The sequence below is a fragment of the Mastacembelus armatus genome, chromosome 19 (genome assembly GCF_900324485.2).
Source record: "Mastacembelus armatus chromosome 19, fMasArm1.2, whole genome shotgun sequence".
NCBI classification, from domain to species: Eukaryota; Metazoa; Chordata; class Actinopteri; order Synbranchiformes; family Mastacembelidae; genus Mastacembelus; species Mastacembelus armatus.
This window is the reverse complement of record NC_046651.1, coordinates 9,566,706-9,592,672: the sequence shown is the minus strand read 5'-3', so window position 1 is coordinate 9,592,672 and position 25,967 is coordinate 9,566,706. Positions and strand designations below refer to the sequence as shown.

Sequence of the window (25,967 nt, the reverse complement as noted above, 5' to 3'; positions counted from 1 at the left end):
GATTGGTAGCCTCTGTCAACCTTTTTTTTTTTTTTTTTTTTTTTGTTTGTTTGTTTGTTTGTTTTGGTGTGATCAAACATAATTTCTTTATTGTGAATATTCAACAAAATGAGAGGTGAAGAAGAAAAAAAAAAACTGTGCAAGAACACGCCTGTGAAACCCTGGACTGTTTATCTCAAACATTTTCATGTAGCTGGACTCATTTTTACAAGTTGTTCGTCAAATTGTTTGCAGTCGATGCAGCTTAAATTTGCAAGTGCCCACATTTCCCAACTCTCCCCTGCAGTGTGTGGACGCCTCGCTGCAGCTCTTGTTTTGCAAATAAATTACGGACAGGACTTCTGTCATATATTATCTCCAGAGCGATTCAAGCTTTTGGAAAGCTGAGGCAAGGATAGCAATTACATTTACTCATGCTATGTTCCATTTTTCAGTCATTCGATCAATAATTCATTTGAATGTCCACTGACTGTCTGGGGGGAAAAAAAATATGCATTTTCCAATTTTGATAGCAGGTCATAAATATGCTCCTCAGCATTTGCTTCCACATGAAACTGTCAGTAGTAACAGAAAACTCCCTGTTAAATGAAGGAATCGGTATGAAATAGCCAGAATAAGCCGTTTTCGGATATTAAAAACAGAAAAGATCAGCCAATACATGGTACTAATGTATCCTTGATGGAAAATCTTGAGAAATATAAGAAAAATTATTGCTTGGTTTAGCAAATAATGAATAATGTATACATACCCTGTTAGCCTATAATGAAGATAAAGATGATGCCTGAGAGGAGGTTAATATGCCTCTTTAACTTAAGATTCATAGGAACCCAAAAGGGTTGTTTAAAGGGCTAGTAAATGGCTATTTTTTGTAGAACATATTAACTGTGAATATTACCCCTCCTGGAAGTACATGCAGGACTAAAATCGAAGGCTTGTGAATTCTAGTTGCCCCTAAAACCCAAAAAATGATACTCAGCTGAATTCTTTCTCATATAAAGTGAAATGTTCGGTGTTTTGTTTGCTATTAACTCAGATCTCTTCAGAACAAAGCAGAAAATAGCATCATCATCAACAGGAAAGAAAATAAGAAATGCGAGTATCCTAAGTAACCAGCTGAGGGAAAAGTTTTCAGAATAGTTTATGACTTTTCTGTAAGCTAAATCTCCTGGTCCTAAACCTCAGCCAGCCACAGCACCAACACATCTTTATATAAAAAAAATGAAAAAGTCTTCTCCTATCTGATAAAAGCCTCTCCTGCTCTCAGACAGCGGCTCATCTTAAAGGAGAGGAGCGAAGGAGGCCTGACTCTCATCCTCTGGCTGACAGCATGTGACAGTTTTGGTTTGTGAGGGACAGCAGAAACACCAGACAACAGCGCCGGCACTCTTCATAAAACCTCAATGCTCTTCCCCTCCCTGTCGTGCTCACATCACAACACCCCCAGTGTCAGGATGATGCATGGCTGCTGTGAGAATACACACGAACCCAGAGCCAGAGCATAAACAGGAAATCTTTCTTTAATAAGTGGATCTGACAGGCTGCATGATGTTAATTTAATTGCTGTCTTTGAGTGACATATTTGTTTTCAGCAGTATAGGGAAGGCTGGATGAGCAGCCTATCAATAACATGTGATGCATCACTTTGGGTAATCCACATCCTTCCCCCTGATTATTGGCATGACCGCAGTTCGAACTGATCTTTGAAAGTTAGTGCCAATTTAGAGCAGAACCTGCTGATACATAAACCTTCGTTGATGAGACTATACCCAGAATGCTTTTCATTTCCCTGCTTGTCCCATTCAAAAACCATTTTGCTGACTGCTGTGTCATAAGTGGGCTTTTTTGCACTATTACAATATAGTTAACTGACATGTTGTCGTCGTGTGCCATATTTTCTACTGCCATAATCATTCTTCGATGCTTTTTACCTCCCTATGCCAATCCATTGTGCTGTTATGCCCAATGCCTTGTTATAGTATATAAGCCCAAGACTGAGCACAGGATAGAAAGGCTTCTTTGCTGTTAGCTGTATATGATTTATTCCACGTGATCCTGCACACAATCCATACAAGAAAGAAGCTGAGGTGCAAACAAATGTATATCCAGTAGCTGCTCTAAACTGCTGCTTGCCAACAGGCCAGCCAGGTTGCCTTTTCTCAGCGTTTATTGCTGCTTAGATATGGGTGACTGTCACTGCAGGACTGTGTAAGTAAAGCAGGCGACTGTAGCTCCACAGATGAAACTGTATTGTGAGTCATTGGATGCTCACCAGGACATAAATTTATACTCTTAGAGTTTTGGTAAAGACATTGAAACCTGAAATGCCGGTTTCGAATTTTTAAAATGTTTACACTGAGCTCCCCAAAGCGACAGATATTTGATTAAAAATCACAAAACTGCAGTGCAGTCAAAAATCTGCATCTTCGCATTCCAGTGTTTGCAGATAAATTTCCACAACCTAAAATATGTGAGTCTTCAGTGTTAAACGTGAAATGGTTTTCATGTGGATTAAGTTTTGTCTGCCACAGCTAAAAAACAACCATGAATAAGGTTTGTTTTTCAGTCCGTATGAGAGCACAGATATATTGTCCACTGATGAAAAACTCAACATTTTTACTTTCTGGCTTCTAACAAAACTAAAGTCTTGATTTCCTGGTTTTTAGCTTTAGTACAGACTTTTTTTTTTTTTTTTTTCATGTTCACAACTACTGCCTGAGCCACTTGAAGTCATGCAAGTATCACAGGTGGTTTATTAAAATGCACGTCATCTCCCTCTGATGGCAAAATTAAAAAAAAAAAAAAAAAAAAGAAGTCATATCTGTGCTGCTGTGGTAGTTTTTCATGAGCTGCTTACTTGTATCGATAAAATGGTGCCAAGCTTACAAGGTTCAATCTCTCACACCAGACAAGAGGTTGGACCAACACAGCGTTTACAAAAAGAAAAAGCAGAAGAAGCTATTTTTCTCTCGGTCATGAGGAAACTAAAGGAAAACTAAATTTACGTATGGATTATTTATATCAAAGTCCTCATTAATTATTTCACAATCTATTGTACTTTTTAAATGTTCTGAACGGAAACATTTTATATTGTATATATATGAATATATTTTGTTTTATTTTGTACTGTTCATTGTACTTTGATTTCATTTAGAAACAATATGAATAAAGAACAATACTGTGGCAACATCCCACTGCTTTTCTTTCGGTCTGATTAAACATAGCATCATTTTTATTGAACTGCTATGACCAATCAAATAGCTGATAAGCAAAAAAAAAGGCAAAAATTTACTGCTTTTAGCTCCTTTTCGGTCTTAATGACATTTATTCACATTTATTGCATAACTAACCTTAAACATCAGGCTTTTACACAACCTTAATCAGACTCTGCATGAGTTAAAACGTTCTTATATAAATGCTTTTATTTTTAGAAAAATCTGAAATGATTCAGAAACATTAAAGCAGGTTTAATGTTAAATGTACTGTACAATAGCTGTGATGTTCATTTTGTTTTCAGTTTCTTTTTTGGTCTCTGGTCGGTGTCGGGGTCCGAGCACTTTTCTGTGATGCTGCTGCCCTTCATGTCGACATCCTTTAGAAGTGGGAGCTGCTGCTGTGTGGCTATGGTCAACGCCCACAAACACAGCTCCAGCCTGTGGGGGGTCCAGTCTTGCTGGGGATCCACTGAGGACGAGAGGGGAGGCCAGAGAATAGCATCAGCGCAGAATATCAAGGCTATAGATACATGAAAAAGTACAGGGGCAACACATAAAGGGAACACGAGGTGATATACAGCACACTACACTGCCATAGCACAAGATATAAAGAGAACATATGCAGATGTAATGTACCCACTCTCATATCCACATCATTACCTCACCTTTGTTTAGTTTTTCAGTTTGCTCAACCATCTTAGCCAGGTACAGAGCGTAGTGCTTGGCTGTGTATTGGATAGGCTTTAGTCCTGGTACACACTCCATGGCTTCATCTGACATGAAAGCAGTTTGTTCTGGAGCTCCTGCTGCCAATACAGCTGTAACAAAATGGACAGTCAGTCCCAAGCCAAGCTGAATGTAGCCATGAAGTGCATACAAACTATTCAGACAGAGAGCAGGGAGTCCCAGCTGCCCAGTCCATTTATTGGGAAGGCAATCTTTTTGTGCTTTAACAGGATCACAAAGGCATTTTCTCAGGGTGAAAGCTTTTATCAGTTTGCTGACAGCAGATTCAATACATTGTCTTCAGAAACAGAGCAGAGACGTGCTGCTAACCTGAAGCAGTGGCTGGGCCGACCCCTTTCAGGGAGCTGAGCTCTGCAATCGCTGCCTGCACGTCAGGCAGGAGGCTGAAGGCCTTTCTGGAACATTGCTCCACAGTATCCTCACTGTTGGACGCCACCAGCTGCTGCAACCTCGGCCTGAACTTCCCTCTCTGCAGAAAGGCACGCAGGACCACTCAAGGACATTAATGAACTGAGTGCAGTTTTATTGTTATTGCCACTTTAAAGTTATACTTCATGTCAAAAGAGCCAAAATCTTTTTCATGGGTGTGCTAAAGTTTCTTGAAATTATTATGATTCAGCACCTAGACTCTACTTACAGTGAGTTTCCATTCCATCAGCTTCTCCAGCTCTGACAGAGTCACATGTTTGTCACTTCGACTTGATATCAGTGTAGGCAGCTCTTCTTGGTACCTGATCACAGATCAGTTACTTAAAAGCAAGGCAAACTAAACAAACTAAATTGATATAACAGATTTGTTCTATTTCTTAAAAACCACAGATACAGAGGTTTTAGACTATGGGGGGGGTCTAAGAAATGTTAAGGCAAACTGTTGTATCACACAGTACCATCAGGGAAGTATCTGATTCAGTCTCCAACATGACAACAAGCCCAAGTCATAAAGAATTATTTTCAGTAACAAGACGTGCAAGGAGTCCTGCAACAGATGGTGCAGCCCCCACAGAGCACTGATCGAGTCATCGTGGAGTCAGTCCGAGATTACATGAAGAGATAAAAGTGAGACACCCTAAATCCACAGAAGAACAGTGGCAGGGTCTCCCAGATGCTTGTTACAACCTCCCTGCCAAGCACCTTGAAAAACTGTGTGCTAGTGCACCGAGAAGCAGTCAGAGAGTGGTGATTTAGGTTTTCTGTTTACATTCATGATGCATAACACCATGACAACTATGTTAAAATCAACCTGACAACAGGAAGAGAGAGGACTGATTAGACATATTTCAATACAGAAAGGAGCTAGTACATCTGTTGCTTCTACAAGTGAGTGTAGTTTTGTAACTGCTGCTGAGAGGGGGGAAAGAATTACCACTTGTCAAGCTTCAGCAGCTTTCCAGGTGTCTTGCCTTTGGCCTTGGCCTCCACTACACCCCAGTACTTCTCATACACACTCCTCCATGTAGCTGGATCCTCACAGGCAAACAGAGCACTCATGGCAGCACAAAGGGCTCACACCACCACCTTCAAAGAGACCAACATTATCTTGATGCGCTGTAACACTATTTAAGTCATTAAGTATTAATGATTACCACACCGATGTCACCTTAAGATCCATTTGAAGACACTTAAAACAAATTTAGGTAAGTAATCTCCAGTAAACTCTTGAATGAATAGTAGTATCGTAATGCTTCCGTTATGAGCTGCGGAACTCTCGCGAGATGACAGAGTTGATTACTACTTCTGGTACCGCCACAGCACTGAGCAGCAATTTCAGAAGGTCTGTCCCCTGAAATACTTTATTTGCTCTGCACATACGTATTTACTTAACAGGATACGATTTGTTGACAGTTATCCTCGTGTCTGTCATACGTGTAAAACTTAGCTCGTGTCGTGTGCGCTTCCTCTTTGCAAGAAAAAAGCTCGGTAGCTAGGTTAGCCAGCTAGCATTAGCATCACATTCCAGTCATGTTTATGGTGCAGCTACACCTTTTAGCATTTTGTGTTTCTAAGATGCCAGGAGCTGTCGTAATGCACAGCTGCAGACTAACCCTGTTTTGGAGTAAATTGAACCCCCACCGAAGTAAGAAATAAGTAAGAGAATTTAATGCTAAGCAGCAGAGGGTTAAAGCTCTCACTTCTGTCAGGGGTCAAAGTGTTTACGCACAAGTTAAATGGCACTTATATATATATATATATATATATATATATATATATATATATATATATATATATGTGTATTATATTATATAACACACCCTCAGCCTAAGAGAATCTGTGGTGCACTGATGAGACAGAGGTTAACACATTAGACCAAGTGTAGTTTCACCACATAAGATATAGTTGGAGCAGGGATATCTTTGTGACAGAGTATAAAATAGATCTTTTGACTGTTTTTCCTAGTATATGTCAACATGTGAAACTGTGAACCCAGACAGTGTCACTGTTGCTTACATGCCAGTATCTCACTAGCAAACTAGGAAGCTGGCTCTCATGGGAGCACATGAGGAGGACTCTGCGGTGCTACGAAGACTGAAGAGACTGTGTGTTCTTCATCAAGTAAGTACTCGATCTCTTTCATTGTGTGAAATGTTAATGTATATATAATATTGTTACTTCTTTAGTTTCTAATAACTTACTTACACCCAACCTGCCCCAACCCCAAGGATTCTATGAATTTTATTTTTCATTTTGCTAGAGTGCCATCTTCTGGTGTATAGATGTCTTAGAATCATGTCTGTTTTGGACAGCAATCACTAATGTAAAAAAACAACAGCAGTAAATCACAAGTGAATGTGCAGTTTGCCACATGGATCGTTGTCGCATTCTGTTGTGTTGTTGTAAAAAATCATTTTTGTCTCAATCAGGAACATGGAGAAGATGTCACGGGTTACCACAGCACTCAGCAGCAATGCCATCAGTGGCAGGACTATGTTCTGCCACTTGGACGCTCCTGCCAACGCCATAAGTGTGTGTCGAGATGCCATGCAGGTGGTGGTAGCTGGTCGCAACATCTTTAAGATATATGGATTGGAGGAGGAGCAGTTTGTGGAGAAGCTGAATCTCCGCGTCGGTCGCAAACCGTCGCTCAACTTCAGCTGTGCGGATGTCATGTGGCACCAGATGGAGGAGAATCTTTTGGCTACAGCTGCCACCAACGGGGCGGTCGTCACATGGAACCTGGGAAAGCCTTCTCGTAACAAGCAGGACCAGCTGTTTACTGAGCACAAACGCACTGTCAACAAGGTGTGTTTTCACCCGACAGAGGTTTACATGCTGCTAAGTGGTTCTCAGGATGGCTTCATGAAGTGCTTTGACCTGCGGAAGAAAGAATCTGTGAGCACTTTCTCAGGTAGAGACCGTGATAATGATGACATTGTAACTATTCTTCTGACTTCTTTGGATGAAAAAATAACAGTGCAGCAACAGTAGCAATGAAGAAACAGAAGTGATATTGTCAAGTCAGTTTTAGTCATATATCCCAAAATGACACTCTCTATCCTTAGACCTTTAATACTGTAGTTCAGTGCAGTTTATTTTGAGGAATGTAATAATTTATTTTAATACTGTACTGTTCTGGGGAGACTGGTACAAAATAAGAGGTATATAGTTGTAAAATATTAAGCAAAGCAACTTTTTTATGACAAAGTGATTTTATTTATTTATTATTTATTTACACTATATAAAAATGTTCTCCAAAACAGAAATAGTACTATATCATCCCCCTCACTTCTAGGCCAGTCAGAGAGTGTGAGGGACGTCCAGTTCAGCATGAAGGATTATTTCACATTCGCTGCATCCTTTGAGAATGGCAACGTCCAGCTGTGGGACATCCGACGGCCAGACCGCTATGAGCGGATGTTCACTGCCCACACTGGCCCTGTGTTCTGCTGTGACTGGCACCCTGATGACAGGTGGGAAAAACCGACTTTGTCATACGAATTTAAGCCTTCCTTTCTTGCATGTCGCTTGCAGTTTTGAAAATGTATTTTGTAAATTTATAGTGTGGTTTTATTTTGTGAAAAAAATCAAGCATGTATTTGTGCTGGTTTATTACATATAATCCTTTTTAATGACTCCCCACTCTTGTTTCTGTTTTAGAGGCTGGCTGGCCACAGGAGGCAGGGACAAGATGGTGAAGGTGTGGGACATGACCACTAACCGGGCCAAGGAGATCTACTGTGTCCAGACTATTGCCTCAGTGGCACGGGTCAAGTGGCGTCCAGAGAGGAAATTTCATCTGGCCACCTGTTCCATGATGGTGGACCACAACATCTATGTGTGGGACATCCGCAGACCTTTTATTCCCTTTGCCACCTTTGAGGAACACAAGGATGTTACCACTGGTATTGTGTGGCGCCACCAGCATGATCCTCATTTTCTGCTTTCTGGCTCTAAGGACAGCACCCTCTACCAACATATGTTCAAGGATGCCACTCGCCCCGTGGACAAGGCCAACCCTGAGGGTTTGTGCTTTGGGCTGTTTGGTGACTTGGCCTTTGCAGCCAAAGAAAGTCTGATCAGCAGTGATGCCAACAGAAAGCCTTATCCTGGAGGTGACCGTCGCTACCCAATCTTTTTCTTCAAGAAGCCGGATCCGACAGAACAGTTTGCCAATGTGTCCAGTGCTCTTAGCGTCTTTGAGACAGATTTGGACAGTAACCGCATGGACTGGTTTGTCAAGACAGCACAACTCTACCTCCTGAGCGGGAAGCCTTTCGCTGAGCTGTGTGATCACAATGCCAAGGTGGCCCAGGAGCTCAAAAGACCTCAGGTCAGTGTCTGTGCTTAGTGCTGTATTGTTTGTTGTTACAATGACTGTCTCCAGGGCTGCTGTTGGCTCATTCATAATTGTGATATTTCTCGCATATTATAAGGGCAGGACAACACACTGCAACAGTAATTTTATTAGCAGGTCACTAGCAAGAAATGGCAACCTTTTTAATGCAGTTTATTATAATCATCTTCCACGTCAGGAAAAAAAACACGAATCCAGTTGTCATCAGTGTGTGTTATGAATAATCTGGCTTTTTGCCATTATTTCAAAGGTTTCCACAACTTGGACCATGCTGAGAATCATGTTCTCTGACCCAGCGAACCTCACAGCACCTGGTCTAAACCACAGTCTCAGTAAACTGGGCACGTTGCCCTTAATGAACAGGTAAATTAGCTTTTTAGCAAGCCATTACAAGAAAGTAATAAAGGTCATCCACAGCCTAACATGCTAATGTTGATGTACATTATACTTTTAGTTTCAATATGAAGGAAATGGGCTCGGGGTTGGGCACCGAGAGCAGACTGGAGCGCAGTAAAGGTGAGAGCAGGCAGGACAACATCCACCTGGAGCCTGGGAACTCACACATCAGCAATAATAATGAAGGTGAGGGTGGTCATTAAAACTCTCAGAAACCAAACTGGCCACTGAGGATGTGTTAATGTTGTTTTGTTGTTTATTTGGTATTCATGACTAGTATAAATATTTCAAACATTGAATTCCTCTTCAGAAAATGAGGAGACGGAGGGCAGTGAGGGCCAGGCTGAGTATATGTTCGGTGATGCTGAGTTAGATGATGATGACCTCTATTCCATGGAGCACGACAACCAAACAGGTCAGTCACAGCCGCATCACTGAGGAAACTAAAGACTTGCCTACGTCAGTGGCTGCTATTTATAACTTCCTCCATGCTCAGCACTCTTTAGTCTAATATTATCTCTGCTCCTTTTGTCATAAAAGAAGAGCAGGAGTACACGCTGCCCCAGGAGGCCTTCCAGCTGCGCCACGAGATCATGGATAACCCATCTGCTCCCGAGCACCTTCAACAGGACAAGGCCGACTCCCCGCACGTCAGCGGCAATGAGGCAGAAGTCACTTGTCTGACACCCATTGAGTCCTTTTCTCTCATTTCCCTTTCCCAGCCGCTGTACAGCCCACACCTGCCTGCCAGCTTCTTCTGCCCTATTGTGCGGGAGATGCTGAGCTACTACGCAGAGCAGGGCGATGTGCAGATGGCTGTGTCTGTGCTTATCGTTTTGGGGGAGCGGATCCGTAAAGAGATTGATGATCTCACACAGGTCAGATGGCAAAAACAAACACCGGTGCCTTGTTTAGTGCTGCATACAGCATCACTTCCATTTGAAACAGTTCATGGACTCATTTAACCATTGGTTCTTTAGGTCAAAGCTGTGGCTAAATGACTTCATGTTGATTTAAAATAGAAGTTATAGAAGAGATTAGTTTATTAAATTGAAACTGTTAACTGAAGAAATGTCAAACATTTTAGGTTAAAATGTATTTGCACAGTCACATTAATTGAATATCATTCATGTGTATAGAAAATCCATCAGAGGTTGGTGCTACTTTGTGTTCTGAATGACTCTAAGTTATAAATCTGTCCACTACTAAAACAGCAGGTCTTAACATTCAGTTACAACATGTCAGTGTAGAAGACCTAATCGAACACAATAGGAAAGCTTAAGCAAGTTGTGTTTCTCTTTCAGGAGCACTGGTACATGTCCTACATAGACCTGCTGCAGCGATTCGAGTTGTGGAACGTGTCCAATGAGGTCATCAAACTGAGTACGTGCAGCGCCATCACCTGCCTCAACCAGGCCTCTACAACACTGCATATCAACTGCAGCAACTGCAAGCGGCCAATGAGCAACAAAGGCTGGATATGTGACAGGTATGACCACTGATTCCTGTTCAGTTTTGGAGGGCTGTGCATGTGTGTAGAATTGTCAAATGTACTGTAAAAGTGGTCTCTCTCTTGCAGGTAAAATTGATGCACGTTTAGATTTGCTTCAATAGACTATTTTCTACTTGTTTACTGTTCTTAAACTCTAAATTACCTAAAATTGAAATTAATAGATTATCTTAACATGCAGAAGTCTGCCTACTAGTAAGTATTAAGCTCTGAGTGTTAACAAGTTGTAACACTTGTTTATTCCATGCAACAACCAAAATATACAACTAAAAACTATGATTTGTCATGTTTGCTTCTATTGTTTGCTGTTTCACGTAATTCTGATGTGAACAGAGATGTGAATCGCCCTCCGTCTCTTCTCTAGATGCCACCAGTGTGCTAGTGTGTGCGCAGTGTGCCACCATGTGGTGAAGGGACTGTTTGTGTGGTGTCAGGGCTGCAGCCACGGTGGACATCTGGAGCACATAATGAACTGGCTCAAGAGCAGTGCACACTGCCCTGCCGGCTGCGGTCACCTGTGTGAATACACCTGAGCCCATCACAGCCACTGTTCACACAGCTGGTCCTCTGTGGCAGTGGAAATCAGTCCACACACAGGCCTGGATATGACACACACACACCTGAGACAACCGAGATGTCGTCCTGCCTCCATGTGGGCTGAGTCAGATCAAAGGTTTGATCTACTGATGGACAACAAAGTGTCTGTGATGTCCTGGACAGCCATTCTTGACCAAACACAGTCACCTGTGAGTTCATACTTGCATTTGAATTGGTTTTTGAACCATTTGGGAATTTCTATACAAGATGATGTTCAATAGATATTCAAAGAATTTAACTGTATTTTCAGTGAATTCACATATGCTGCATTTTACACAGTTTTTAAACCCCACAGTAAAACTCTGAAGGCTATATAGGATATGAACTATTAGTTTGTAACACTTGGAACATATTTAGAAGAACTGTAGATGTTGAATTAATTTATATGAAAAGTAGCTATTAAAGCAATACATACTACATTACTACTTCTGAGTTGTTCTGTAGCCGTAAACTTTGTCACCTGTGTTCACCAGGTAAATCCTCTATTCCTTGCAGTGTTCACATCATTCACATGTATACTTATCTTTTCTGATTAATCAGTGATTGTGATCGAATCCAGGTTAATAGAACTAGTACTGTCACATGTTCTAAAAGTTCTGAACGATTGCACCTTAGTGAGAGGAAAGGACTGTTATTTATTTTCCCCAACCAGTTTTTTCTCATGGGTGCAGAAATCCTGGATGGCAACCTGCCATGTCTCTAGCCTCTTGTGTTTACCTATGGCAACACAAAGTGTGCTGCTGTCTTGAGTGAAGAGTTTGTTGTTACTATAAGACTACATGCAGTGATGCGCAGCACTGATGGCAACTGCTCCGGTGAGTTTACCATCTAGTTGTCAGTTTTACTGGCAGACTTTAATGACGTTACTAAACTATCAGTGAGAGCTGCAGAATATTTTCAGTCCTGTGTTAGCTCTCAACACTGTTTATGTTTAGGTTAATTTACAGTCTGGAGGCTGCTCACCATCAAGTCTTTGTCTTTCTGTCAGGCATCAATAGTGCCAATCAGCAGCAGAGCTCCTAAAAATGATAGTCCTCTGCTCTTTGGCTTTATTTACTGAAAACTAAAAAAAAATGTAAAACATCATCGTTCTGGTGCACTAAACAGGAAAGTGTCCATAGATTTCACAATGCATACAAATTAATTGGTATATTCCCACAAAGCAGTACAGCTGTATGTCATGATTTTTGTGCTTTGGTCATTTTAAGGTTGCTTGCTTTTCCCACAATTTAGAAAAGAATACAAACTGCCTTGCACAGGTGGTTAGCAAACAGCTATAGAAGGAAAAGATCAGGACAGTGTCACTCATTGCCCCATTTATAGCAGTTTACCTACTATAACACTATGAAGCAAGCTATCTTTCCTATTAACCCGTATTGTAGTAAAACAATATTTCTGTTCTGTCTGTCACAAGGCCAGAACAGTGATGTACAAGCTGGAAGGAGTCTGTGCTCATTTATAAACCTACATGCTGGAGGCTGCTATATCTGGATCAGCTGCTGAAGCCAAACTCAGCCAACATCCATATCGTGCCAAGGCTGTTACTGAGCATCAACTGTCATCACATCGATTTACAGCCAAGGCCTCAGGCACAATAGAGAACTTTTAAATGTACTCCATATCGGGACATCCCAGCACTTAAGAGGAGGGGGATCCCTAACCTGGAGGCTCAGTCTGCACACACCTGTAGTGTTAGATGAAAATAGTGTGAGACTCGTCTGAACCACCTGATTAGATCAGACATGTAGTAACTCTTCTGTTATTTTATTCATTCATAATGCGTTTGAATGAATTTATTATAAGGAATTCTAAACTTTCCTATGACAATACATTTTAAAGACTGTCCCTGTTTTAATGTCATGATTAAATGATTGACAGGCGTCAAAGAAAGTTCTCCTCAAAGTGCATTCAGCAGGATGTTGTTTTCAAACATACAGATGAGAAGACTTGATTCAAATCACAACCTACTGTTCTGCAGAATTTCCTTTAACTACACAGACTGTAACTATTCTACTTTTAAGCAAATTGTCTCTTGATCTGGTGGCATGAACATAATTTTAAGCACATTTCATATAGGAAGAGAGTGAATGTCTTTTAGAATGTCACAGTATTACAGCATGTGATCCACAAGCAGTTCTTCCTACTCGCTGTTCATTGTCACCATCCAGCTACAGGAGTTCATCATACACCAGCACAAGCATGTGAGGGTAAGGTACCCTTCCTGCCTGCTTGTCGTTTCCCTGCAGTCGCTGCCGTTGCCCCCGGACTTGTCCACATCTGGTGAGCTCTGGTCTATCACCCAGTCCCAGAGGGCCGACAGGTCAGCTGCTTCGCTCCCTCAGCCATTCTGGCCTGGCAGGGCTGGCCTTGTCTTTGGCCTTCTCTCATTTCAGTGAGATAGTTCAGGGTGGTTAGATCACCCTCCGTCGAATATTTGTAGAAGCCCCTTCAGACGACAAGAAGAAGGAATTATTTTCTCGTTTTAGCAGCTGTACCTGCTGTGTCCATTCACTAAAGACTCACCTGTAAAGGTTAAGGCCGTTCCCAGCTATCTGAGACTTTTTCAGGAGCACTCAGTCGCCTCAGACTCTGAAGCAAGGTTTGTAGATTCTCAGCTGTTAAGATGAAATAACCAGACACCAGCGTTGGCATTACACTCCACTGATGTCACAAAGCCACTTTAAACACAGAGTAACTATTCTCTTACCAAATTCTCCTTCATAGGAATCCAGTTTTTTCATTAGTGCTACAACACTGGAGCATATCAGGGCCTCCCCAGCTGCAAAGACACACAGTGTCACTTTCTAACTTATATTCTGATCATAAAATGTAAAAACCGTTAGCCAGCACAGCACAATCTAACCTTTATCCCCACTGTCACATTTCGTTTTATCTTCTGCACAAGTAAAAGAGCTGCCATTTCCATCAGCAGTGAGACAGGAATGCAGTTCAGCAAGGCAGGCTCTGGCTTTTGCCAGTGTGGCGCTCATGTCCTGGGCCAGCCGGTGGTCCTCCACCAGCTCAGTGTGGACCCTCCTCCATGCCATCTTGTCCTCCATCAGACATCCCTCCATCACAGTGCGCAGCTCCTTCTCCTGAGACACCTGGCTCTGTAGGCTCTCCACCTCCTCACAGCGCTGCAACAGGTAAAGTCAGATGTCTGTAAAATCCTTTCAGTTAAGTCGAGAAAAGTCAGAAATGTGAAGTGTTGCTATTGCAATAGAGGTGAGTATTTGCTTTGTATTTACCTTGTGTAGCTGAATAGCCATCTCCTGCATCTCAGCCTCCAGCTGGTCAGCATAAGCCTGTTCCAATGCATCGCTGGGTGGTCGTGCACTACTGTGCCACCTTGCTATAGCTGAGGTCATCTTACGCTTGGGTCCAAACAATCTGGAAATTTAAACAAATCAAATATACCTATTCCTTCCATAAGAAAAAAATACAAACACTGAAGATGCTTTGGTGTATGTGTATCGTACGAAATTCCTATTTCTTTAAGATCATTTTCAGTCAGGGTGAGAAATATCCGCAGGTCAATGTCTTGCTCTTCAAGTAAAGGGAGATACTTAGAGAAACCAATTTGCTCCAAGAACTCTGCCAGATCCTACAGGAAGAAGAGATTTAAGGTGCAGTCAAAAGTCAGACGATTAAGCGGACACTGAACCACCAAGTCTATCAAACAGTTGTGCAAACACAGACATGCCTTTGGCCCAGTGTAGGAGGGTGGAGGAACAACATGTGAGCGTATCCCACAGTTTCCTGTACCACTGGAATGAGCTGCATCATTGCTTCCATGGCGACTCTTTCCTTTTGAATGATGACCCTTGTTTACTCTGCGAGAGCTGCTTTTTCTGCCCTGGTCAGAGTCCTGGGGGACAAAGGTGAAGATGTCACATCACGTCTAAAAAAATTAGCTGTTTTTCTCCAAAACAATGGGGCTTCTGTTCTTGTGTGTTCACCTCATTACTCTCCACAGAGGCTTCCCAGTTGAGGTTGATCACATGAGGCAGGCCTTCGCTGCTGCTACTGCTGCTCCTCATAGTGGGCATATCATTCTCAAAGAATGGACTGTCATCTGTGGCAATATAAAAAATTATTAACTGCTTTGGCAGACGTCAGTGCAGCTGATGTCAAAGGACATTACTTTAATCTATGACCATGCCAGCTGCAGTATTTCTTCCAAAGGTATGTTTTCATTTCAGGGATGTATTTCAAATGTCATGCAGCACTGCAAATCATGTGCCTCTCACCTCTGCTGCTGTTGCTCTGGCCATCCAGCTCATTGATAGGTGAGGTAACGTCACGGTAGCAGATGCCCTCACTCTGTTCACCAATTTCATGAAACATGTAGCCTGGTGGCACAGCAGGAGGCTCTGTGAGGAAAAAGAGCAACATTACCAAACTGTTGTCCAGCCCACGACTGTCTGCCCTCAGTTTGCTGAAACATTCTGTCATAATGTCAAGACTGTCAAGCACTGACGGAAAACTGATCCACAGAATGGTGTGTCAGACTATTTCCTTTCTCAGAATGTGAATCCTTTGTGTAATTTGACCTAACTAGCTACACTCTTTGGATGACCAGTACTAACATAGGTTAGCAGATCTGTGACTGGATTTTTATGTGACACTACCACACAGTTTGCTGGTGCCTCCTACTCGGAACTTGGCGATGGCCTGAGGCCCATCGTGGATGCTAACGCCTTTAGCTCGGTTTCGACTCTGTCTTATCCTCGGGGGAGCGCTGTCTGAGTCCTCGGAGGAGCTCAGGTCTTCAAAGCGTCCTGACAGGATGGATCAGAAATTAGAAAATCCATCAGACAACAAAATACAATGAAAGGTTAATGATGCATTTTATAAAAAATAAACAATGAAAAATAAAGCTCCTTAAGCAAGCACCTGATTTGAACCTCGGAGAACGTGAGTCAATGAGACCAACGATCTTGGTATAACCATACATCATTGCTAGGGCACGGGCTGTCTCTCCTTTAGCATTGCGGTCATCTACTTTAACTTTCTGTAGATGATTAAACAGAGCAGATGTCAGAATCACAAAGCATAACCTCTCTAAGCAGCACAATGAGCTGCCTCTTTAGGTCACATCAACAGCCATCCTGAGTGGTGGGCAAATTTCCTATTGCTTTGTCTTTGACAAAAGACCAGCAGATACCTGTGCACGGTGATCTACTCACATGATCCAGCAGGTACTGGACTATGATTTCATGTCCAGAAGCAGCAGCCTCCATCAGGGGAGTGAAACCAGACCCTGGCTCTCTGTGGATGAAAGATATAGCCCTTAAAAACTGTATGAATGACGTGCCGAAGTAGTTTGGGGACACATGAAAATACTCACTTGATGTTGGCATCAGCGTTGTTATCCAACAGAAACTTGACCATCTGCTGGTGGCCTGTGCTGGTGCAATGAAACAGAGCTGTCCAGCCTCGAGAGTCTCTCAGCTCTAGCTCAGCACCTTGCTGTTGTGTTAGAGAAAACAAAAAGCATTTCACACTCTGAATAAAGAAGCACTACAGCACAGAGTCATGAATCAAAACAATCAGTTAAAGAATGAAAACAGCATACAACACTGTATGAGCTTACACTTATAAAATGCTCAACATTAATCCACTTCTATGTTAAAGGATCATACTGGTGGTTTTGCATCTTTTAGCCCATTAACTATACAGCACATTAGTTTCTTAATGGACACTGGCAGATTTTTTTTAATCATACACTCCACGTAGCATTTGCTTTTCACTGGTTTTATAGTATGAAAATCAACCTGAGATTTAAACTTTATGGAGGCAGCTGGGCTGTTCCTGTTAATCTTGTTAGACAGTGCAGTTGAGAGGTAACATAGTTTGAGCAGTAAATTCTAGGATGGCACAACATCTGTGTTTTGGGAGTAAACACACCAAGACAGCACACACTTTTCCATTAAAAAAAAACAAAAAAAAAAGCACTGACACCACAGATGTCTGTTTATACTTTGCCTTCTGGGTTTGATTGTCAAACACACAGTTAATGGATGCAATGCTTCTCTGAAAAAACTGTATTCTTTTATTGTATCCTGTGACAATTAAAAAAATAGACTTCAATTGAATTTATTTAACTCATGAAGTGTAACTGTTTGACAGAGGCATTTTGTACCTGAAGCAGAAAATATGCAATACTTTCATTCCCACAGCTTGCTGCCAGCATCAGCGGGGTTAGACCTTTAGGAGTGGTAGCATTTACATCCACCCCGGCCTCCAACAGGAGATTTGCAATGTTGTCATGGCCGATGTAGGATGCATACATCAGAGGGGTCCATCCTCCAATATTCTTGCAATCCAGGTTCACCTCACGCCTGAAAACAAGATCATATGTATACAGTGCATTCAGAAAATATTCAGACCCCTTTCACTGTTTTCAATATTGTTATGTTGTAGCCTGATATTAAAATCGTTTAAGTTCTTTTTTTTCTTATTAATCTACACTGATTACCACATAACGACAAAGTGAATCGTACTTTCTGAATGCACTGTATATGTATAGGCTATGGACGAAAGCTGTGCATGTGAGGACACTTGAATATTCAGACACTCACTCTTTGATGCACTGTGTCACCACATCGTACTGGCCGATGGAGCAGGCAGTGTGGATATCCAGAGGGACATCCAGCTCCTCGGGTCGCACCATGGAGTCACCCAGCCACAGTGAGAGGCTGGCACCCAGCTGCTCCGACTCACTAGCGTCGTCACTTAGTTCAGACATCGTCCTCCTCCACGCTCGTCTCTTCACACACCTGAAAACATTTGGGCCACCACCAAATATCCAACACTGTGAGGTTAAAAACCCAGGATTCAGACTTTTAAAACACGCCCGCGCAATGTCGTGAGCTTTAATTTGTAATAAACATACAAAATAACGACTAATACTCGCTTTGGATTTGTATCACATTAAACCTGGCGTTAATTTAGCTGTTAGCGTTAAATCTGTATTACAGTTTTAGCTAATTTAATGTTAGCTTAGCGAGATATCGTCCACCCCGGTGTAAAACTCTCCCCACAATGAACACACAGATAAAACCGCCAAACGACAACCTAAACAAACTAGTGTTTCACACCGGAGATGAATGTCCCGAGTTTAATACCTACAAACAAAAGTTGTTGTTAGTTTCTCGGCCGAAACGGGGGGTTTTTTTTTTTTTTTTTGGTTTGTGTCACACTCAAATGTGCTCGGGTAAAACCATACCCCGTCCTTTCCTGTTTTAAAGTCTGCATCTATAGCCAGTGTTTTGTTGGGCTATCTTAAAGCAACAGCATTGACCTGTGGGATGAAGAGTTGTTTATTTTTTTAACTTACGAATCTGATTGTTTTAGTCCTGGTCATTCCCATGTGTTGGACTGCTCACCACACATCTATGCTAAGAGCTATAATCAGGTTTCACTAGTAAACTTAATTTTGAGAGTCAAAAGACCACTAATGTCCAGTAGTACTATAATAGAAATCACACTGTTCTCACGTAGAACACGTAGAACTGATCATATGTGATAATCCATTAACATGCTATCTCCTAAAAACTCCTCAATCCCCACCCATAAGGAAACTGGGTACAGTGCTAAGTTCACATACAATCTGTGTATTACATGGACTGACCTGATATTACATACAACATTTTATACAAATACTGTGCAAGTGTTTGGTACAACTGTCACAAATTGTGTTTTACATATAATTAATTGTTGCATGTAATTAGTTTGTTACAATTTTACATCTTCCTATTAAATACAAACAATGTAAAGAAAAATATGAAGCTGTTTATTGAGGAGTTGAATATTAGCTTTTCAATTGGAATTGTTTATCTCCCGTCAACTCAAATGCAGATCCTTGTTCTTCTGTGCTTTTTATTGTTTCTGGCACAAAGAATGTCCAGCACACTGCTCAGACCAGACTGTCCAGGCACAGTCCAAAATATCATCTTCAGGAGTAAGATCAGAGAAAATTGAAGTGAAACACCTCCTTTGACGGAGTAAAGACAAAAGCTGCTGTCTCCTCCTGAGTCTGTTTCAAGTCTGTAAGCTGTGTCGCAGTTTGCTGCAGGTTCTCCTCCATGGCCGGGCTCTGGGTTTTGACTTCAGCTCTGCGGTGGAAAACTGATTTCTTTGGGGAATCGGACACAACTTTGACCTCAGCTGATGCAGTTTCTGTTGGTAGCGGAGAAACCTGTGCATTAGCGATATATTCACAGATAGATGTTTGCACACGTGAGCAACAACTATTGTTGGAATCATTTACTCACCGCTCTGAATGAGTTTGAACTGCCTGTTCTTCTCCTCTTCCATTTTTTTCCTGTAGTCTCCAGTCATTGCTCTCATCAGCTGTCTCTTCTTGGCCAGAGGGGCCTTAGAGCTACGTAGAGTCTTCAAGGCACGAGACGCCTCCTCTTCTGCAGGAACAAAATGTTCAAGGTGTCAAACCTCAATGTGACACACAATTAACTCCTTATTCCCAATGTTACCATGATTCCCCTGGTTGGGAATCATGGTAACAGTAACACCTGGTGTAAACAGGTTAGATGTAGTGCCACATGGTGTACCAATACTAGAAAGGTACCTTGGTACCCTGCCTTTAAAAACAATATCTCATTTTTAAAGTATCAGTACTTTAATCACACTTTTAATAAGAGCTGTATATCCAAAGTTATGTCGCTGTGCCACAGCAGGCAGCGCTCTGCTCCACAGTACAGGCAGAGTGGGTTGTTCAACTGCTTTGTGAGAGAAAAAACACAGACATGACTGCAAGCACAAGTGCCTTTTCTGACTGCCAATGCCTTGAGGATAAAAAGAACACACAAAGTGTGTATGTCATTATTTTATTAATATGTCATTATTATCTATACGTAGCCGACAGTCAGGGCATTCAAATGTGCTTGTACTTATCTCTTCAACCTGAAACTTTTATAAGTGGCAGTACGACTTGAAGGTGTAATGTGATCTTGTAAAGAGTTGATCTTAGGTAAAAGTTCCTCTGTAGACCTGGCTTGATATTAAATCGGTACTAAATTGTATGAATACACAAAATGCAACGGTACAGTAATTCAGTGCTGCTGTTTTATGGCCTCTTTTCATTTTCTCCACAGCACTGACATTGTCAAAATAATTTTCTTTGTTTTGTGTTTATTCTTTTCCATATTCTGTCACCTGTAAGTCAATTTCTTTTCCTGATTAGTTTTTTTTGCCGTGTTATCGAGATACTTAGGCAGGTATTGATACTGAAGTCATAATTTTGGTGTTGTGACAACACTAGTTCGATGATGTGTAAAGTAACATCTTACTCTGTTTTGGTGTGCCCTTCTGGGATCTGAGTCCCAGCTCCAGCTGCTCAATACACCAGTCCAGCTCTCTGTTCAGCTGCTCTTCAGCACTCTGCAAGAAACAGAAATGTTTGGACATCAAATCCAAACCCACCAAGATTACTTTGAAGAAAAAGATTTCACACTGACCAGCTCTGTGACTTTCCCTTCAGATGGTTTCTGCTGTGTCTCGGTGCTATCTGAGGATTTTTTATTTCCAGATTTCTTCTTCTTCTTCTTCTTCTTCGCTTCGGAGTGCTCTGATGGTTCAGACGGAGACATAATGTCCTGCAGTGGTGAAATCTTTTCGTCTGTGACACACTGTCGGCTGCCTGTTGAGGAGGTTTCTGCAGCCTCTGTGGTCTCCATGTCTTCTGCGAGAGTGACAGGAGGAATCTGGAAGTTGAAAGCAAAAGCCGAACTCTGCCCGGTGAGGGATGTCCAACTTGTTACTGGTTCATTCCCGTCTGCTTCAGAAGTTTTCTCCTGAAGTGCTCGAGAGTCATCAGGGAAGAAGTTGAATCTGAAGGTGTTGTCACTGCGAGTCCAGACCGGCTGCTCAGCTCTGTCTTTAGTAGAAGTGCAGCTGTTTGGCTTGGATTCAATATCTGTTGAATAGACATACACACAAACCTTCCACTATCTTACTCATAAATTACTACTTAAGGCACTACATTGGGTTGGAATTACGAAATTACCTTATTTTAATTATAACAGATAAAAAACAAATGTGCAATAATGACCAAATAGGACCAATAAGGACCCGATCTTATGAGCAAAACACGACGCTTGTGCTGCATAACACGTAATTCACTCATAATGTACCAATAAACAGCAGCCGCTGCTCGGTCATGCTGGTTCGTCCAGTGTTGCAGGTTTCCAGCTTAAAGGCGCCTGTTCGACTCAACCGTAAACTTATAGTTAAATATATTTAACTTGAGATGCAAATACGCTGAGTAGAAGTAGAAATATTTTCAAAATACTTCTGTTTCATCATGTTGTTCACAGACTTACCACCGATGTCACTTGAGAATAAGTCCGTGAGGTTATGGACCCCGACATCTGTGGTTCCGCTTATTGAATGAACATTTGTGTTTGACACAAATACGAATTTATTCATTTAAAATCAAAGTATATTTAATCAGGACAAACTGAATTCATGTAAATCGTTAGATTTTAGAGATTGCTTTCATTTTTTGTTTTACAGAATACAGTAAGGCAATCAAACACATTTAGAAAAATTGAATAAAAAGCGACACGTATAATCCCAAAAAGGCTGTAATCATTCAATGCTAATAAGGCTCAGTGAGCGGGGGAGAAAAAGCTCATTTTAAAGACAAAGAAGAAGCTGATTTTGTCACCAGGCTGTGACTTTATCAAATCCTTTTTTAAAACGTCAAATGACATAAGGATGCACGACTTCGTTTTCTAAATTTTCACTTTAAAATACAAAGAACAGTAAGAAAATTTGATTTACACAAATCGTACATTATTACTATATATTTTAAGAAATAATCCATACAGGTTTTATCATGAGTTGACTGAATTTGTTTGATTCTCCGTCGTTTTCCCCCTATTTTTTGAAAATCACAGCCGTAGCCTATCTATATAGATTATGATGTTTTAGGCTCTTTTTTTACTAGTTATTTTATTTAACCAGGAAAATCACCCTGACTCTTACAAGTTTCAGACCACAACATGAAATAGAGCACCACACCAGGCAAAGGGTTAAAATGATCTGAGATGAAATGGGATTATAAAAACTACTACAAAAACAAATATCATTGTTCCTAATAAAAAATAAATGAAAGGGTTTTATCAGTGAGCACCATGTTTTAAGAAATCATTTGATAATCCTATACCATCATCCTAGAAAGGTAAAACTGGCCGGAGTAAGACTAGGCAGGTTGATAAAACATGTCGATGACTCATTTTGAATAAAGGCATTTTAGTTCTGATCTGATTCAGAGGCGGAGCCTCCTTTTTTCTCCACCAATCACAGTCCGTCAAGGACTTTCGTCTGGACCAATCCTGTGGGCCCAGGGGTGGGACTTGAGCCCCCGCTGCTCTCAGATTATAAATAGCACCCCCTCTTGCCCCTGGCGACCATAGTCAACCGACACGAAAGGAGGAGGCACCGGGAAATAAACACAAAAAGGTAAAGAGAGAGCGTTTACGTTTTTTGTTTGTGGGTTTCTGCGTTTGGTTACACTGGTTATCAGTTGTGATTCACTTTGATTTGTATACCGTTAACAGCACAGCACGTTAGGGCTCGTTTTAATCGCCGGTGAAGTGATAACAAAACGTAGCGCGCCATAGCCAGCAGGCTAACTCTTAGCTACATTTAATATGCTCCGTACAAACTTTACTTACTAACAAATTACAGTTACGATTAGCCATACAATGGTTTACCTAGCTTGTGTTATTATTCGTCAGATTTGTTTACATGGTAATCGTATCTTAATTTGAATATATACCTCTGGTAGGTGTCTGGCGCCATTTTGCAACCGTCCATGCTAGCTTTAATTTGCTAACGACAGTAAAGAAACGTGTGTGTCCCTCGCAGCTTAATGGTGGCGATGCTTTGAATAGCTTCGTACCGTTTTCTAATTACCACCATTTATGTGTCGACACGGGTTGAACCGTATCTCTGTAACACTGAGAACCTCCCGTGGGCAGTTACCGCATCAAAGGTTATGTATCTTTTCTTTCAGTTCAAAACGAGTCTCAGGTTTTAATGTTTTTCTTTTTTTTTGTTTTCCCATGTTGACTCATGGGAATCACTGGTACTTTCCTGAGGCGGTGATTCAGTCCTGTAACCTACAGGTTATAGTTAAATACAGGAAGAGTGCGTGAAACTTATTTGATCTCTACTTTTGTTTGTTTTTGTTTTTTCTCAGACCTGCAGGTGAAGAATGGCTCGTACCAAGCAGACCGCTCGTAAATCCACCGGAGGAAAGGCGCCCAGGAAGCAGCTGGCCACCAAAGCTGCCAGGAAGAGTGCGCCATCTACCGGCGGAGTGAAGAAGCCCCACAGATACAGGTACACATGCTCACAGTTCAAGTTTCTCTTGTGTTGATGGTGGTGCAAGTAAGACTTATTGTACTTAAAGGTTCAACTGTTGTTGCTTAAAGTATCTTTGAAATCTTTTCAGGCCTGTGTTGTTTTGTCTGCAATACACTGGTGCATTTGGTGCTTTCTTGAAGTTTGATTGAAATAGTACAGTTAAAGCATTTGGTGTGGTTTGTCTTCTTTGTAGGCCTGGAACTGTTGCTCTGCGTGAGATCCGTCGGTACCAGAAATCCACTGAGCTGCTCATCAGGAAGCTGCCGTTCCAGCGTCTTGTGAGGGAAATTGCCCAGGATTTCAAGACAGATCTACGTTTTCAGAGTGCAGCTATTGGTGCTCTCCAGGTAAGATGGATCTTTTGCCTTACCTTACAATTTGGTATGTGCCAGTTGGTTGTTCGGAGTTTAATCAGTTCTCTCTCTCTCTCTCTCTGTAGGAAGCCAGTGAGGCATACTTGGTTGGACTGTTTGAGGATACCAACCTGTGTGCTATCCATGCAAAAAGGGTTACCATCATGCCCAAAGACATTCAGCTGGCCAGACGAATTAGAGGAGAGCGGGCATAAATGTTTGGATTTTATCTTTTTAGTGGAGGGGGAGGGAGGGGGACTGTCTAGGGTTTGCTTTGTAAATCTTGAACTATTACCAGCATGTGTTCCACTTGATTTGTCATTTGTAGTTTAAAGCATGTTTTTGTACTTTTTCATTTTATTCTTGACTTTCTCCAGCTGTCCTCTTCATTGTAGAATAATTCATGTAAATGCTCAAATATCCCACTGCCTCTCAGGTTTGCAGGTGTATTTTAGAATCTACCTATTTCTGTGTGCATGTAGGATTTCTTGTGCTGTAAATAAACTTTCTGCTACCTCAAATTTGTGGCCTAAAGTTTTTACTTTATTTTGGTAAATTTGGTATGTATAGTTGTAAAATCCCAAACTCTTACACCAGCATAAATGCTTATTTGACTTATGTCCCAGTTTGTAATAAAATTTGACTTAATTGGCAAATATAGGACATATCTAGAGTTACTGAACTCCCACACTGATTTATTTAGCTTTCAAAAATCTGTTGTCCAACATAAATGTCCAGCACATAATGGGCAGCCAAGTTGAGAAGTTTAAATCAAGGTATTTAATATATTTGTTCTGGTCAGTTATAAAAGACAATATGTTCAAATCTCAAAGTGGTCATCACTACTCTGCGTAGGATATGTCAAAATGGTGCCACAGCCAAATACTACACACATCACAATAAATATACCATGAATCATACACAACTCCCACATTTAACTTGATTTCTTTTGGCCTTGCTCCTCTTCATTTGGAAGCAAGTCAGGTAAATGCTCAAACAGTGTTTTGTCCAGCTGTGCATCAGTGTCTGTCTCATCCCTCAGTGCACACCATAGGAGGAGGGCTGTGCCAAACAGGCTAATGGGGAGAACTTTCCACCATGGCCGCTCAAACTGGCTCCCCATGGCGCGGTCCACTTTCCAGGTCCTGTGACTGGCTTTGCTTGTGGAGAACTTTATGGGCTCATTGTTTATCTCATTGTCTTCTGATGGCCTCTTGGACCTGGCTGATCGCTGAGAGCCCAGAGTTAGGGAGCGCACACTGCTCAATCTGCTGACCAAGACAAATACATCTGTTAAGATTTACTGGTGAAAAGTACTAACTCCACTTACTGTACTTCAATATGTCCATTATGGATATTTGAATTTAAGGATTTTTTTTTTACACACAACACAAAATCAGTTGTATATTACATATGTGTATATACTGCTGGGATTAAGTATAATGACATATTCATACTCTTCCACTGCTGATCTTAATATTTAGTAATGATGCAATACTCAGTTTATTTATGACTCATTTTTAGGATACTGCTTATGCCCCCTATTGTTGACAGGAGACAGTGATCACAGCCTTTAGATAAAAGTAAATTATAATACACACAAATATTTCACATTATTGAAATATTATTCCAACAAGCTATTGAAAGTCATTATATCGCCAGCCCAGTTTTAATGGATGGGTTCTGATATGTATTAGTCTGTATGGTTTTACTGTCCAGATCACTTGCTTTCTATTATCCCACAGATTTGTACTCACCTCACGGTCGTGGCAGCTTTATGAATTAACATCCCTCGGCTCAAATGCACTCGTGTGAGACCGCTGAATACTCGTCCTGCTGTTGTAGACATGACTCTCAGCTGGCCATCGTACAACACACAACTTTAGGTCTGAGGAACTGAAGGTCTTTTTATATTTCCAGTCGTTGTCTGGTCAGGTCATGCAACCGTGTGTTGTGCAACCTTC

At 41.4% G+C, this 25,967-nt stretch overlaps 6 protein-coding genes across 10 annotated transcripts; 2 read left to right on the top strand and 4 right to left on the bottom strand.

Moving 5' to 3' along the window:
* Positions 1-3,401: 3,401 nt before the first annotated feature.
* Positions 3,402-5,659, bottom strand: LOC113135310 (uncharacterized). The gene is made up of 6 exons (XM_026315227.2): positions 5,557-5,659; positions 5,323-5,474; positions 4,597-4,690; positions 4,269-4,428; positions 3,878-4,030; positions 3,402-3,681 (listed from the first exon to the last, which is right to left on the bottom strand). The coding sequence occupies exons 2-6, from the start codon at positions 5,445-5,447 to the stop codon at positions 3,500-3,502; spliced, it is 714 nt and encodes a 237-aa protein (XP_026171012.1). The 5' UTR covers positions 5,448-5,474; positions 5,557-5,659; the 3' UTR covers positions 3,402-3,499.
* Position 5,660: 1 nt separating this feature from the next.
* Positions 5,661-11,608, top strand: wdr24 (WD repeat domain 24). Of its 3 annotated transcripts, none has more exons than XM_026315225.2 (11): positions 5,661-5,730; positions 6,423-6,509; positions 6,818-7,302; positions 7,687-7,864; positions 8,052-8,724; positions 8,999-9,111; positions 9,203-9,330; positions 9,455-9,559; positions 9,688-10,022; positions 10,449-10,633; positions 11,019-11,608. In XM_026315225.2, exons 3-11 carry the CDS (start codon positions 6,822-6,824, stop codon positions 11,185-11,187), a joined length of 2,367 nt encoding a protein of 788 aa, XP_026171010.1. In that variant the 5' UTR covers positions 5,661-5,730; positions 6,423-6,509; positions 6,818-6,821; the 3' UTR covers positions 11,188-11,608. The 3 variants fall into 3 exon arrangements, with proteins under 3 accessions (XP_026171010.1, XP_026171008.1, XP_026171009.1); XM_026315223.2 differs by having other exon boundaries at positions 9,685-10,022; positions 11,019-11,607; XM_026315224.2 differs by having other exon boundaries at positions 5,691-5,730; positions 6,354-6,509; positions 9,685-10,022.
* A 602-nt stretch (positions 11,609-12,210) lies between these two features.
* On the bottom strand, positions 12,211-18,444 carry anks3 (ankyrin repeat and sterile alpha motif domain containing 3). Its single transcript, XM_026315226.1, has 16 exons — positions 18,386-18,444; positions 17,836-18,033; positions 17,397-17,595; positions 16,602-16,723; positions 16,441-16,522; positions 16,148-16,265; positions 15,883-16,032; positions 15,502-15,624; positions 15,211-15,326; positions 14,955-15,119; positions 14,731-14,855; positions 14,500-14,641; positions 14,115-14,388; positions 13,959-14,030; positions 13,775-13,866; positions 12,211-13,697 (listed from the first exon to the last, which is right to left on the bottom strand). Exons 2-15 carry the CDS (start codon positions 18,000-18,002, stop codon positions 13,784-13,786), a joined length of 1,938 nt encoding a protein of 645 aa, XP_026171011.1. The 5' UTR covers positions 18,003-18,033; positions 18,386-18,444; the 3' UTR covers positions 12,211-13,697; positions 13,775-13,783.
* A 406-nt stretch (positions 18,445-18,850) lies between these two features.
* c19h8orf33 (chromosome 19 C8orf33 homolog) lies at positions 18,851-21,609 on the bottom strand. The gene is made up of 5 exons (XM_026315553.2): positions 21,409-21,609; positions 20,734-21,191; positions 20,566-20,656; positions 19,531-19,677; positions 18,851-19,435 (listed from the first exon to the last, which is right to left on the bottom strand). Exons 1-5 carry the CDS (start codon positions 21,434-21,436, stop codon positions 19,224-19,226), a joined length of 936 nt encoding a protein of 311 aa, XP_026171338.1. The 5' UTR covers positions 21,437-21,609; the 3' UTR covers positions 18,851-19,223.
* Positions 21,610-22,654: 1,045 nt separating this feature from the next.
* h3f3d (H3 histone, family 3D) lies at positions 22,655-24,524 on the top strand. Of its 2 annotated transcripts, none has more exons than XM_026315138.1 (4): positions 22,655-22,741; positions 23,484-23,626; positions 23,844-23,997; positions 24,090-24,524. In XM_026315138.1, the coding sequence occupies exons 2-4, from the start codon at positions 23,499-23,501 to the stop codon at positions 24,216-24,218; spliced, it is 411 nt and encodes a 136-aa protein (XP_026170923.1). In that variant the 5' UTR covers positions 22,655-22,741; positions 23,484-23,498; the 3' UTR covers positions 24,219-24,524. The 2 variants fall into 2 exon arrangements, with proteins under 2 accessions (XP_026170923.1, XP_026170924.1); XM_026315139.1 differs by having other exon boundaries at positions 22,657-22,741; positions 23,491-23,626.
* A 278-nt stretch (positions 24,525-24,802) lies between these two features.
* On the bottom strand, positions 24,803-25,967 carry uqcc4 (ubiquinol-cytochrome c reductase complex assembly factor 4). 2 transcript variants are annotated; one of them, XM_026315911.1, is made up of 2 exons: positions 25,761-25,967; positions 24,803-25,274 (listed from the first exon to the last, which is right to left on the bottom strand). In XM_026315911.1, the coding sequence occupies exons 1-2, from the start codon at positions 25,850-25,852 to the stop codon at positions 24,938-24,940; spliced, it is 429 nt and encodes a 142-aa protein (XP_026171696.1). In that variant the 5' UTR covers positions 25,853-25,967; the 3' UTR covers positions 24,803-24,937. The 2 variants fall into 2 exon arrangements, with proteins under 2 accessions (XP_026171696.1, XP_026171697.1); XM_026315912.1 differs by having other exon boundaries at positions 24,803-25,271.